This window comes from Sesamum indicum, linkage group LG8, assembly GCF_000512975.1.
Source record: "Sesamum indicum cultivar Zhongzhi No. 13 linkage group LG8, S_indicum_v1.0, whole genome shotgun sequence".
Classification (NCBI taxonomy): Eukaryota; Viridiplantae; Streptophyta; class Magnoliopsida; order Lamiales; family Pedaliaceae; genus Sesamum; species Sesamum indicum.
Window position 1 is genome coordinate 10,404,970 of NC_026152.1, and position 15,339 is coordinate 10,420,308.

The 15,339-nt window shown below is 35.3% G+C and overlaps 2 protein-coding genes across 2 annotated transcripts in view; one reads left to right on the plus strand and one right to left on the minus strand.

Annotated features, from left to right (window-relative positions):
• The window catches only part of LOC105168189 (DExH-box ATP-dependent RNA helicase DExH15 chloroplastic), a gene marked incomplete in the record, with an annotated part of 9,785 nt that extends 4,402 nt beyond the window's left edge, over positions 1-5,383 (minus strand). Inside the window, 10 exon segments of the mRNA XM_011088146.2 lie at positions 1-127; positions 231-509; positions 584-1,183; positions 1,267-1,414; positions 2,118-2,236; positions 2,691-2,777; positions 2,850-2,958; positions 3,325-3,438; positions 3,521-3,696; positions 4,784-5,383. Of these exon segments, the coding sequence (XP_011086448.1) occupies positions 1-127; positions 231-509; positions 584-1,183; positions 1,267-1,414; positions 2,118-2,236; positions 2,691-2,777; positions 2,850-2,958; positions 3,325-3,438; positions 3,521-3,696; positions 4,784-5,299 (2,275 nt within the window).
• Positions 8,401-13,848, plus strand: LOC105168190 (pyruvate dehydrogenase E1 component subunit alpha, mitochondrial). The gene is made up of 8 exons (XM_011088147.2): positions 8,401-9,260; positions 9,935-10,014; positions 11,222-11,299; positions 12,139-12,234; positions 12,316-12,387; positions 12,590-12,643; positions 12,745-12,810; positions 13,478-13,848. The coding sequence occupies exons 1-8, from the start codon at positions 8,570-8,572 to the stop codon at positions 13,520-13,522; spliced, it is 1,182 nt and encodes a 393-aa protein (XP_011086449.1). The 5' UTR covers positions 8,401-8,569; the 3' UTR covers positions 13,523-13,848.

The following is a 15,339-nucleotide window of genomic DNA, read 5'->3' on the forward strand; positions in this document are numbered from 1 at the left end:
AACCAGTATGCTGCAGGCACATAAAAGGTAAATGCCCATTTCCAAGCTCCTCGAGTAAAGGCTTTAAAGAAAAAATTCTCTCAAGTTCCATCCTTCTCCGAAGTTCAGTCCGAACCCGTTTTTCTGCCTGAGAAGAAAACTTTAATTAGATCATGCAGAATAAGGATATATGAATCACAACCATTCCGCAGCGGTCTTCAACTTAAGAAAATAATGAGCAAGTGAAATACCCTTAGTTCTTCCTGAAGATCAGCAATCTCCTTGTAAGCTGATTGCGACAAAAGCTTCCTGCTCTTCTTATCAATAGCTTCATCAGTAATTTCTGAAGCCAGTATTTGTATTTCATTTTGTATTCTAGCAAGTTCCTCTTTTGCAGCAAGCATGACATTGCTCCCTACATAATTTCCAAAACTTTGCTCAACCAACTTCCTTGCTTCTTCGAGTGTCCGTCCAGAGCGTGAGACATTTGAGTCATCTGATGCGGATGAGCTACTTGTAACTTTTGCCCCCTGCATATGATATTAGTGAGATCTTTATAAATCAAGATAAGTACACCTTAAAAGCCGAAGGATTAAGACCATACTGCAAGTAGATTAAGCACCATCCCATATGAAGCTGTAAACTGTGACACTAGAGGTTCAAGTCCAGAAAAGAGAACTTTGCAGCATTCTTCAGCCCCTTCGTATGGAGTCTGAACAAGAACAACATGACCCCTTTCATCAATGCCTCTACGGCCAGCACGTCCTGCCATTTGGAGCAGTTCATTTGAATTCAAAAGAGTACGGCCAGTTTCAGTCCTTTTGCTTAGAGATGAAATAACAGCTGTTCTTGCAGGCATGTTGATTCCAGCAGCAAGAGTTTCCGTGGCAAAAACAACCTTCACAAGCCCCCTTTGAAAAAGTTCTTCAATAAATGACTTCCAAAGGGGAAGACAACCAGCATGGTGTGCAGCAACACCTCGAAGGAGGCCTTTTGCAGAGGACTCCCTTACAGCATCAGGATATTGAATGCGAAACCTCTTTAGCGCCAGCTCTACTTCAGTTATCTCGCAGTCATCCAATAGCTGGCACTCTTCAAGATACTTAACAGCCGCATCACAACCTTTTCTGCTAAAGATGAACCATACTGCTGGAAGCATATCTCTTCCTTTCAGATGCCACAATGTATCTATAACTTGAGGGACCTATAAAAAGAAAAAAAAATTGGAAAAATGGTTTTGATTGAAATATAGTTTCAATTGAAAGATCAATAAGCATCAGCTCATACTTGTGAACGACGAATAGAGTTCATGTCATTCCTTGAAAGTGTAGGCACGTCAAGCTGATGTTTTCTTGATTTTCTTCTTCTAGACCCCTCATCCTTGTAAGGACTAGTTCCTGATGAATCAAGTTGTAACTGGTTGAGAGATAGCTTCCTGTCTCAGCGAAAGATGTAAGAAAGTTTATCAGAAAACAATTCAGGGTGCATGGAGTTCAACCCATGATAGGTGGTCAATAAGTTAGCATTCGACTTACATTAACATAATGATCCAGATGTAAGAAAAATCCCAACTAAGCTCACTTCAGGTCTCTCTTTTCTTAAAGAGAAGACCTGGAAAGACTTTCTTATAGCTACTACTAGAATCTAGCTTCCAAAATAGGATCTTTAAATTCCTGATGGTAAATGCTAATCGAAAAGTTCTGAAACAGTTCACTTTACAAGAGCCTACTTGTTCCAACATCAAAAGATGGAATCTAAAGAAAAAAGAAAGCAAATTTATCAATCAGGGAGCTGCCCTTAGAATAAAAATATCCTCGATACCGAAGTTCACTGCAACCTCAAACACAACGACAGAAAGTTCAATTCATTGTGAGAAGAGGTCAGACCACAAACTCTAGAATGTGGGTTATAAACTTTTGCTTCATTTTAACAGCCCTGAATACTTTCTAGGGTCTCTACGATGGTAAGGGGAGCAGTTTACCATAATGAAATGAAGGGCATCTTGTGAAAAATTTTACAACCATGTAGACTGGTCCTGCCGTCCAGTATTTACCAGTAAATTGGTTCCGTATAGACAATGAAGGAGAACATCAGAGCCTATTATTATAAAAGGAGTTAATCCAGTTATAGAGAATCACCTGTTCATGCCAGTGCCTTTCTCATCAAGAAGTGGTAATAGTGCTGTCTTTGTCGAAAAGTGCCAAGTCAATGGAACTGGACGCTTTGATGATGTTACTAACTCAGTTTTCCCGTGAATCTTGAAGCATCACAAAGGAACAGAGGATTAGAAACAGAACAAAAAAGAGCAAGAAATAAAAGATACAGAAAGAGAGGAGAACAAAGATGGGTAATGAATGCCCATTCATCCATGGTATAGTTCTTTAAAGCAACATTGCTATAATAATCAAAACACAAGGTCAGAATTGTCAGATTAGTAAAGTATAATGACAAAAACAAAGAAAACATAATCAAACTACACATACAAACAAATTGGAACATAAAGGTGCTTTCAAATTTTTTGCTAACACCACAATGAAAAAAGATGGCACTCAATGATACTTAAGTTCACACTTTTTAATCAAAATCAAGATCTAAAGCCAACATTGGTAGCCGGATATTGAACAGTCTCAATCCATAAAATTCCAAGGACTTCAGGAAAGTTCCTTTCTATGCACCAAAGCTGCGTTACAGGGCAACAGTAGAAGCAGTACCTGGCCAATCCAACCTGCCAACTCATCTGGGTTTGCAACAGTTGCTGACAGACAGATAAGTTGCACTTCTTTAGGACAATAAATTACCTACATAAGCACCAATTAATAACATATGCAAATGCATAAACTTTCATTTTCTGTAGGTCCAGAACTACTCACAATCTCCTCCCAAACTGTACCCCGAGATATGTCACTCAAGTAATGTACTTCATCCAAAATAATCACGTCCACATGGGCAAGTGCACTTTCAGAGGAAGCCATTCCAACACTGAATGACAAACTTATGAATTAGAACTAGAAACAAAAACCAGGCTCATTTATGTAAAGCCAAAAAGAAAAAGAAAACAAAGGATCAAACGCTTGATGAGATATCAAATACTCACAAAATGCAACAGCATAAAGATTTAATTACTAAAGAGTAGCATGTAGAAAATAATGCAGAAGAAAACTATGAAACAAATCATATTAAGAGCAAGATAAGTCTTCCAAGGTTGAGGAGTTAGCTATTGGCTTACCAATATCAACAATATACAAGAACAAATTTGTAAACACAAACTTCCATACTATCCCTTCAAGTACGAATTTGAGTGCCCAACAAAAGATAAAAAGAAAAGCCATCAAGTTCTACAATCACCTTTGATACAGCATGTTGCGCAAAATCTCTGTGGTCATTATCAAAATTTGAGCATCTTTATTAACTGCAGAATCTCCAGTAAGAAGCCCAACATTACTATCACCAAATGTCTCACTGCGAAAACAATGCATAACAATTGTACTTAGAAATACCTAAGTTTTATCACTAACAACTCCATGAAACCAATATTCCTTACCGGAAATCGCGAAATTTCTGATTCGACAAAGCTTTGAGAGGAGTAGTGTAAAACAATCTCCTTCCACGGGCTACAGTGGCGACTGCTGCAGATTCAGCAATCAAAGTTTTGCCACTACTAGTTGGTGCAGAAACTACAACTGAAGAACCTCGCAAAAATGCTTGAATAGCCAGTCGCTGGAAAACGCAAAAATAGAAATTTCACAATATCAACGTGCATTGAACAAGTTGTGATACTCATTTAATCCCTAACTTACAGATATATAATTTTAAGAAAACTTGGAGCAATTTGCTACTATCCTCCTTGGTATTCCATCAAAGTACAACTCCAGCATACCGTACCTTAGATTTTTGAATGCATACTTGCTCCACAAGTCTGACTTTCCTCATACACTCACAAGCTAGAAGATCTTATGTACCTCATTGTTAATAACTGTGCATTAGTTTCCAGAAGGGCCCTTGGGTTAGAATTTCCCAAGGACTAATTGGTTCAGATTAATGACTGAAGCTGATACCTTATCTTATGTGGACTTTTCAGTCAAAACTACATACTCAGGCCCAATGAATGATCTCATGTTGATCCACATATGTATCGAAAAGCATAACATGCACGTTATTTGAAATTTGGTCAGAAAGTCGTCCAATCAATTAACTCACTACCTATATTTGTTCATTACGTACTTATACTGCTCTCAGATTTCTCATAATCAATACTTATAAACACAACCGAGCTGCAGTTCTGCATGACTTCAAATTAGGAGCTACTAATCTGTTCATTCACGGGATTATGTGCTCGACATGCAGACATCTACCAGCACTTGGGATCTGCTATCTAGTGGCAGAAAGTAATATTGAAACTCAGAAACAGTGAAAAAGGTTTTCCTTCCAAACGAAATGAGAACCAAGTTGTAAGAGAAAATAAAATGTAGATGAAAGATCATGACATGAAAACTAGACAAATGTATAAAGTAATTTATGTCTCTCATAATGAAATCGATACCCCCATCTCATTCGGGGTCTAACTCTCCTTAAAAGTTATTCAAGCAGACATTCTCATGTACTATTTTCTTCACCAAATTCCAGAGCGCCAAAGATAGCCTCGGACATTTGCTCAAACACGTAATTCGCTAATGAAACTTAGGACAACCCAAATACATGATTAATAGTGCTATACACTAGAGTTCCTTCACCAAGAAAAGAAACACTAAGTCGAAGCGAATCACAAATTCAACTTATTCCTAAAGTTCGGAGCACCAAAAAATACCTGAAATTTATCAATTCTGAAGTTGTAAATGGAGGCCAGCTCCTCGACATCAATGATCTCCTCACCAAACTCCCGCACTTCATTCCTAATCCTCTCCACTCTCTGCCACTTCAACTCCTCAAATCTCGAATCATTGCCACTAACACCAAACTTCTCACCAATACCGTCACTGTCCTCCGAAACGCCGTCATCGTCTTCCTCCTCCTCCTCCTCTCCTTCACTGTCTCCACCGATTTCACCTGAAACAGCGCCGTACTCTTCCGCCGCGACATCATCCTCATCGTCTTCCTCATCAGATTCCGCTTCGTTTTCATCTTCGGAGAGTTGAGAAGACGATTCAATAGGGAAAATTGAGTTTGGAAACTTGTAGGCAGCTGCGAAGTGAGAGTGGTTCCTGGCGTGGAAGAACTGGAATCGGAGAAATGGTTTGAGCAGAGGAAGCGGCGAGAGTTTGTCGGTGCTGTGTACTGTGAAAGGAGAGTAAGAAAGAGAGGAGAGAACAGAGAAGGCAGTCATGGCGGGAGAGGATTTGAGCAGCACTTCTTCTTTCTACTGTTCAACTTAGATACTTTGCTCTCTCTACAGATAATTCTCGCCAGTTTTCAGCTTGGTTTGATGAATGTTTGTGATAATACAAATTTGCCCTTCAAATATTCCATCTTCCAATACTAATTCTGAAAATTCTTACCCAAACTCAATTTAGTCAATCAAACAATTACAAAATAAAATTATCACGTCATTGATCGCTTTCATTCAATTGTACTTCAATCAAATCACAATTATATTACATTGATCATATAATTGATTAAAATTCAACTAAATCCCATCTGAATTATAATTTCCCTACTAACTTAAATTTAATATTATTGTTTTTTTTCATGTAAAAGTGATAATTATATAATTAAATCAATCTATAAATTTTGATTTATATATTAATATAATTGTTGACACTAAAATATTTTTGAATAAATTACAAATTATAAGTGCAAATATATTGGCTAAAAACTAATATTTTCAATTAAAATTCATAATAAATTCGGGGAGTTACATATATTCAAGATAATAAAGTTTACAATTAGTCCGAATTAAATTTGGGCCTAACGCTCCTTGATAAATCGATCCAAAATAAATATAAATTTTCTTTTTATATTTTCATTGGCTAATTAGGTCGAAGTATATTCGATGGTTCAAGTACAGCCTTTTAACTAACAGATTCATATCGAAGTCTATGATGGTCAAGCCCAAATTACCTAATCCCATGCACATCTTCTATACTAATTTAAAAAAGAAGACAAAACTCCATTTTTACTCACAATAGCCACTTTCGCCCGTAGTTTCCACGAACATGATATGATTAAGTGTAAATTTAAATAAATACATTTTTAATTAGAGTATATACAATTTACATACGCACAAATTCTTATGCTCTAATTCATTTTTGAACTAATATATCATTATTTATAGTATAGCAAATCCACTGGATATAAAATTTACTAATGACTCATAAGATAGAACAACAAAAACGACATTTAGAAATTGTTAATGTCAGCAAATTCGATGAATTTTGATTAACGGCTGGGCCTATTTGTTAGACGAAAGCAAATCTCAAGAATGTTACATGTAATCTTACAAATCACGAGATATCTACGTGTAATTACACCAACATCAATAAAGAAGAGTGTAATTATTCTTTAATATATATTATTTATCTATCTATTAAGAGAGAGCACCTATTTAGTGTCTCTCACTTTTTTTATATTTAATTTTTATCTAACTTCCCACCCACATTATCTTTCTATAGTTATCTTTTAAAAATTTCGTCCATCTTTTTTTTGTCGTTGTTTTTTTTATGAATTTGATATTAACTTGTTATTTTGTATTATTACATAATAACATTTTATTTTTAATAATATTTATAATAGTTGCACATATATAAAGCGCGCCGCAAATTACTAATATACATAAAAGTCGAAGTTGTATGATACGCATTGTTCACAAAATAGGTAATTTAGCCCACAAACTCATATATGCCATTTATGAGTAAAGAGACGTACGGGGATAGTGATGCTTTTTTCACGCAACACTCGTGCTTATTACTAGTAAATCTTGTAAACAAATTAAACTAATATCTCAAGATCTTAGTAATTAACTTTATTTATAAAATGATACAAAAATAATTACTAAATGATTTTTATTTTTTAAGTTTTTTTGTTTCTAAATACAACCATACATTCCAAGTCAATTGTAAATAATAAGCTTGATTGATTTATAAATTTCAAAATTTATTTTCTCAGCGCAGCATCTTTGTAAAGATAAAATTATAAGGTTCACATGAAGTCAAAACGGATAATATATTTTGTAATGAAATACCGCTCGCCTTGTTGCATGAGGCCATGTACCAATCCCAAACCTTTCCACAATGTTTGGTTTTGTGTTTTGTCCCATTTTAGAGATGGGCCAAAACACAAAACTTTGTTTGTTTTTGTGTTTTGCACACCTTCACTAGGTGTGCAATTGTAATTTAATTTTTTTTATTACTTTTTTTTATTATTTTTTATTCTTCTCTTATCATAAATATATATATTATATTTCACTAACAAACAAAATACTATATATACATACACATATATATTACTAAATATATATATTAAAATGCATGATTTGACAATGAACAGTAACTCCTGTCTCCCAAATTTCAACATCAAACCTACACCACTTATTTTATATTATATCAAAACACAAATCCAAACATACCATCTATCTCAAAACACATACTTACTTATCTGTATTTTTTCTCTCTCTATCTCCAAAACACCAAAACAAAAACATCCAAAACATGAATCCAAACATAGTGTTCGTCTCCCACATTGTAGATGAAGACTTTGAGTAGCTCAAAAGCCTCCACGATGTCTCATCTCCTTACAAAGACGTATTTTCTAATTTTATATAAAATTAGAGCAGACAATATCACGAAAAGACATATGTTGCAACCAAATGCCTCCTCTCTGTACAGAGCCGCCTACCGTGAAGCTCTAACAAGGCGTCCCTCTATGAGTGACAATAGCTCGCACAAATTACAAACTCAAGCTCCCACATATAGACCTTGAGACGTATACAACCGGCCATGTCATTTTCAACAGAAAACTTGAGTGGCTTATAAGTTTCAAAGTTTTAATGTTCTCTTCTTCATAGTGTTGCATCTTTTCAAAACAAAATCGAATCGTGAGACCGGCATGGAGCCAATCAGATAATATTCTATAAGAGTTTAAATGACTTATAAACCTCAAAGTCCTAATACATCATCTTTGTAATGATGCGTTTTTTATAAACAAAATCAAAACGTGAAGCTGGTATTAAGCCTATTAGATAACATTCGTCCAATGAAGTAACGCCGCATTACTTTTTAATTTTCATAATAATATAAATACAATTATTATTACTAATTTGTTATATAATCATAATATTATTATCTATTTGAAATTTAATAGTAAAACATGGAATGTGGAAGATGGTTAGATAAATTTAGCAAGGTTGGTAGTAGGAGTAATAATTGACAGAAAATCTTTTGTTATCCGCACTCAACTGCTGACTTTCATTTTGTTCCATTTAGACCCCAACACTTGACATTATTTATATATTAGTGTTTTCCTTCCGAGTATTCTCTCGGCCGTTGTCACCTCTTCTTTCTCACTCACCAAACCAAACCACCGTATCTCGCCCTTTCGCCATCTCAACAGACGCATATTACGCCACCTACCCAGCAGTCAACCAAATCCAGCGCCACGAATGGCTCAGCTGACTCAACGCGCCGCCACCTTCCAGAGAACCCTCTCCGCCGCGGCCTTCTCGGTTTCCTCCACGCGCTGCCTCAACACCGCCTCGACCTCCCCAATTACTGTTGAGACCTCACTCCCGTTTACCGGTCACAAGATCGATCCCCCGTCCCGCTCAGTTGAGACCACCCCTCAGGAACTGCTCTCCTTCTTCAGGGACATGGCTCTAATGCGCCGCATGGAAATCGCTGCCGATTCGCTTTACAAGGCAAAACTTATCCGCGGATTTTGCCATCTCTACGACGGTCAGGAAGCTGTCGCCGTCGGGATGGAAGCTGCAATCACAAAAAAGGATTGCATAATCACCGCATATCGGGATCACTGTATCTTCTTGGGGCGTGGAGGGACGCTTTTGGAAGCGTTCGCGGAGCTTATGGGGAGAAAAGACGGGTGCTCAAAGGGGAAGGGAGGTTCGATGCATTTTTATAAGAAGGAAGGAGGGTTTTATGGCGGACATGGGATTGTTGGCGCGCAGGTTCCTTTGGGGTGTGGATTGGCTTTCGCACAGAAGTACAGCAAGGACGAGAATGTGACGTTCGCGATGTATGGCGATGGTGCTGCGAACCAGGGGCAGCTATTTGAGGCGTTGAATATGGCGGCGCTGTGGGATCTGCCTGCTATATTGGTCTGCGAGAATAATCACTGTAAGATGTTTGAAAAAAGTTTCAGAAAATCTGCATTTTCATTTGTATTGATTTGAAATGCATTTTCATCTCTAATGCTTTGAAATATTGAAAAGAAAAAGTTGTACGGATTCTATTGAAAATGAAGTATACAAGATTCAACTCCGTTGATCCTTGATTCTGGGTGTATACGAGAGAAATGCATTATTAACTGTGGTACTAATTCTGAGATATGTTTTAAATGCTGTTGTTATTTTCCTATATGTTAGTTACTGCAAGAAAAATCAGTGTAAGATGTTTGACTAATGCGAGCTTTTGCATTCTCTATTGATTTTTGAGTAAAAATGCTATGAGGATGAGTGCTTGATTTGTTTTGTACATTCAAAGTATGTTTTTGTAAATACTTTGTGCATGATTCAGCCTGATTGATAGAATTTTGTTACCTGGATGTGTTGTTAAACCCAATACTTGGATACATATGACATTCCACTTTTTTCCCTCACTTTCATTTGGGATAAGGAAGGAAATCATAAAGACTTTCTTAGTGATGCTCTAAAATCTTCAGTTCACGAAACTCAATTGATTAAAGTATATGCTGTCTGTATATGTTTGACATTGGAAGTAATTCTGGAGCACACAGATATAATTGTATGCGAGTTCAGACGTTTGATTTGCTTAATTGGATTGGCACACAGATGGAATGGGCACCGCAGAATGGAGGGCGGCGAAGAGTCCAGCATATTACAAGAGAGGAGATTATGTTCCAGGATTGAAGGTAAAATGGGATTTTCCCATTCTTATTTACACAATACCCTCTGGTCCAGTTTGACCAGGCATAGATTCTTAGTCAAAATCTGAGACGAGTAACTTATGTGTGCTTTTACAAGTGTTCTTAAAAGTAGTAGTTGAAGTTACTGATATTACATTATTGCTTTAATTGAGAGGAAAATTTTGAAAATTAAAGGAAATGGGGAAGTGTGAGTGGTAACATCTAGGACAAATGGAGCATGTATTCTATTCCAATTGCTGAAATGCTTTATGGGACGACTTAGGCTTGGAATAGACTGTTAGAGAGAATTAGTCCAAATTTTGTTTAGCTTGTGCTTAGGGCTATTTTCCTGTTGCCCTTTCTGCCATGCTATGCTGAAATTATACCTCTGCACATGCTAAAAAATGATGTGTGGTAAACCAATAAACCTTTTAACACCGGTTTTTTTCCCTCCTCCATGTCTGTTGGCGTTTCCTTAATTTCTATGACATATCCATAGAAGATCGATAATTTGGAGAAGGCAGGGGATGCAATAAGCTGATAATGAATTATTAAGCCTGAGTTTGGTATATTTTACTTCTATTTATTCTGTTGCTTTCTATTTTTTGAGAATCCAAAATGTTTTCTGGTTGTTTTGCGATTCTTCACTTCATGGAAGTTCAGTTCTAAAGGTATGAAAGTACTCTGCTACAACTGACACCAATTGGGAAAAAATACTTTTATCCTATTCTAGTTGTTGATTGCAGAATGTGTGACTTCATAAGGATGGTCTCCTATGAGATGGACTAATCCATTGGTATTTGAATAGCACCATCTTTTGCTTATGGTGATAAATGGACACCTCGAATACATGAATATAAAGTGACATTTGATGTCTGCCTCTATCACCTTTTTGAAAGCCACATTTGATGTCTGCCTCTATCACCTTTTCTGAACTTTACTTCTTGTATCCCCTGTATTTGTATTTAAACAGATTCGCACATGCAATCTGTGGAAGCAGTGCTAAGATCAGATCCGCCTTACAACCTAAATTATGTGTTATCTTGACTCTTGATGAAATGTTTTGTGAAAACAAGATAACCTATATGTTAAGCTGAAAGAATGTTGACTTTTGAAAGAAGTATTGTTGATATGAGGTGATAGAAAAGTTAGTTGTATCCTAAACACATAAATTTCTTTCTTTTTCTAATGAATTGCATATTTGTATCCACAGGTGGATGGTATGGATGCCCTCGCTGTGAAACAAGCTTGCAAGTTTGCAAAGGAGTATGCCCTCAAGAATGGACCAATTGTGAGTGCACGCATTAAGATTCTTCCAATTTTAATACATTTATGTACCTTTCATATGCCTTTTTCTGTAGTCCCCATGTAACTATTCACTTCTTTTATTGGGCTTTCACAAATATTTATTTCATATACCATGTTTAATACTGTTGGCACTGATACGCTCTATCAGGCCTAGAAGCCTAGAACAGAACAAAAGCTTTTCCTAGATTAATTTTGGCATATTTAGGGGAAAACAATAAAGCTTGCATGAGTCGACTAAATAATATGTGCTGCATTATTTCTGGTTTTGTTATGATGGGATCCACGAGCGTCTTCTTTTAAGGTTTATAAATTAATATGACATGTCTGAAACTTTTCATCAGGATGTCAAGACATAATGGTGTTAGTTAGATCTTGTCTGCTTGAAGTTTTAGCTTAGGAAAGAAGTACCATCCATCTTAATGTTCGAGGACTTGCTTACATAAGGAATGGTTGAACCAATCTGGTTCAACAGGTGGTTCTTCTGGATCATTTTACATTTTTAAAGAAAGTCCTTTTTTTAGTGCGCTTTTCCTTGTTGCTAAGCAAGTGAAATTGGAAAAGCAGATGACACATTGCAGATGAATATCATCTCTTTGTAAGCATTGCCATTTTCATTCATGAGTTATATAGCCATCCTTTATACTGCGCCGTATCTTTGTTGCTGAAGCTCCTGCACTCCATAGTCATTATATTTAATGGCCTTTCTCATTGATCTCAAGTGAGCAGGTGGCTCTGTCCTTTGACACTTAAATTAGAACTCTGTTGTATTTCTTCATTTTTACTATGTAATAAAACTAATATATACCCCTTGGTTCTGTTCAGATTCTCGAAATGGACACCTACAGGTATCATGGACACTCTATGTCTGATCCTGGAAGCACCTATCGTACGCGTGATGAGATTAGTGGTATCAGACAGGTAATATAGTTTGAATACCTCTCATGATTATAAGTATTGTACTCTTCATATTATGTGTTTGTTCAATTCTCCTCTCTACAGGAACGTGATCCTATTGAAAGAATCAGAAAGCTTATACTATCTCATGATCTAGCCACTGAAAAGGAACTGAAGGTAACATAATAATATCTCTTTTTTACTTCTGTGCCTGGAGGATCCAATTTCTCCGGAATCAGCTCTCCTTTTTGTTTCTTCTGTTGCATATTTATTGGTTTTCGATTGTGGACTTCCTAACTGAATGAATAGTTTGACTGAAGCTTTTCTGCTGAAGAATGAAATCATGGTGAGATTACGTACTGTTTTTGGTTTGTCTCAGGATACTGAGAAAGAAGTAAGGAAAGAGGTAGATGAAGCCATTGCACAAGCTAAGGTTAGAACTGCTTCATGCTCATGTTTATTCAGAATGGATCTACAATAGCACTTCATGGTATCTTGGTTTGTATGACGACATATATCCATCTGGTTCTGCAGGAGAGTCCCTTGCCTGATCCGTCAGAGCTTTTTACTAATGTATATGTCAAAGGCCTGGGGGTTGAGGTACAACTGCTTTTACCATCCTCATTTATTTTTTGGGAGACACTGAGAAGCTTAAGTGCTGACATTCGTCTTTTGCCTGTAAACTACTTGGCTAACTCTTTAATTTCATAGTTTGAGCTTCTGTATAGGGCATTTACTCTACAAACAGGACCGGGACGATATTATCTTGTCTCCCATGATCTGTTTTAGTTAAGGATGAGTCTACGAACTATAGATTTCACAGACCTCGTCTGGTTAGGCTGAAAAATAACTCCTTAAATTTGTGAAAAAATAAAATCTATTGCAATGTCAGAAGAAAAAAATGTATTCCGTTGAATGACCTGTAGCTTGACCACTCTGGATTATGGGAGAAAAGCCTGCTCTGGTCACATCTCGTCCACCTTCCTGCTTACATTCCATTTGTTTATGTTATGGCGTTTGTATTTCCTAATTTGGTTGATGCCTGCTTAGAAGTATTACACATAGTATAGCATAACACGGACTCTTGGTGACGAGGTGGGCCAAAGATTATAGCTTCCATTTCGAGATGTGATATGTGAATACTTAGTGTAAAAACATGTACTGTGATACTACTAACAATTGCTGCAAACAATGTCCTGCTGCTGATATTATTCTAAGTAGCAAGCCAATGTGGTTCGTCATTTAACTGAAACATGTATTACTGCAGGCATTTGGAGCAGACAGAAAAGAATTGAGAGCTGTGCTTCCATGAATAGGAAAAAACGTAAACACACCTTCCACCAGACCCGATTCATGGACCAACAGGCAATAAAAACAAAGAGAAGTTGAGACAATAAGAGCTTCTTTTGAGAATGTCGCTGAAGAAAGCTTCCTCAGTTTTGATTTTACTATTCTTTCCCGTTTACTCACTTTGTGCATGTCAGAAGATTTCTCTTTGCTGATACTGTAACAACATGTAATTTAAGTCTGTTTTGTTGGGAGGCTCAACTTTTGCTTGTATTGTTTGTTTCACTTTCTTACCCCACTGTAACTGATTTTGCAGTTTGGTGATTTCTGATTAGATTTGCACTCTTACTACAAAGGGCAATTTGTTTTAAAGTGTGACCAATTAAAATAGCAGCAAAAGGGTCATCTAATCTTTTGACGTAAGTATTGGATAATAATTATATAGTTTAGGGGGTAAATTACAGTTAAACATACGATTGGTATAAAATTTAGAACATGGGAGTAAATTGGCAAGTTTAAATATAGTAAGATTGTTTTACTCTCAAAACTAATCTTTATGTATCTAAATCTATATGTTAAGGTTCATGGCTCAGAAAAATTACTTTTTGTAGGCAATGTATATGGATTGATTAGAGTACTATACATTTACTTTTCTCTCCCACAAATTATCATTCTTTAACTAATTAGTTTTATCAATTATATATGAATAATATATATTCAAATTAATATATCTTATCATTCTTGGTAAGCAATTCATTTAACTTTCTTTTAATTTATTTAATTAACTAAATATAATAAAAAATTAAATTGTACATATATAGTGCTTCAGTTTCCAATTTTATTTATTCTTTCTATTCTGTAATCCAAAGTTAAAAATAGTGCAATTGGGCCAGGTATGTTTACATAGTTTTAGGTTTAACCTACCCAGATCTATTCTTAAAGAACAAAAAAGAAAAATCAAACACACACACAAGGGATACTTACATTTTTTTTTTTTTTTTTTTTGGGATTTGATATAATTATAAATAAACTTCATATGATTTGAAAAATTACGTCTAGTACATTCAATTGAAAAAACTGATTTGTTGCAAATCAGATAAATATTTCTATAACCAAATTATCCTATATATTTTCATGCATTAATGCATGAGATGATGTATATTCTCACCGTTATAAACATATTTTAGTTGGAAAAAAATTATTTGACATGCAATAAGTTTGTAATAAATGAATTGAGGGTAGATATTAATTTTTTTTTATTTATTTTTGTTAATATCAACAGATTTGGTAAATTTTGACTAATAGAGGAACTTATTTATTAAATGAAAGCAAACCTCATGAATGCTAAATATAATTTGGGCCTTGTGGGGTTTTCAGTACTATACTTATTTCTTGTTCCAAAGGCAAAAGTGCATTTTTTATCGCACTCAACATAATATCTTATATTTTTGGTTCTATAATTTATGAAATTATCATATTTATAATAGAGAATTATTATTTTTTATTTTATAGAATAAAAATTGTGACAGATTTAATTCGATTAGACAAAAATTATTATATTTTATGGTTCCAAATGCTATACTTTTTTAATCTTTGGACTAAATGAGCAAAAGTACAATTTTTTTGCTCTCCAATATACAAGAAATGTACGCTGTGTGAGTATTAGTCTATTCTAATGATAGCTAATGATCTATTATAATAGTATATATTATTCAATTATACATATTTGATATCAATAATTGGAATATACTGATTGTGATTATTAAAATTAACGATTTAACTATAAACAATTCACTAAAAAAAAAGCACAGCAAAACAACATCTTAAATATTTGCTTATATC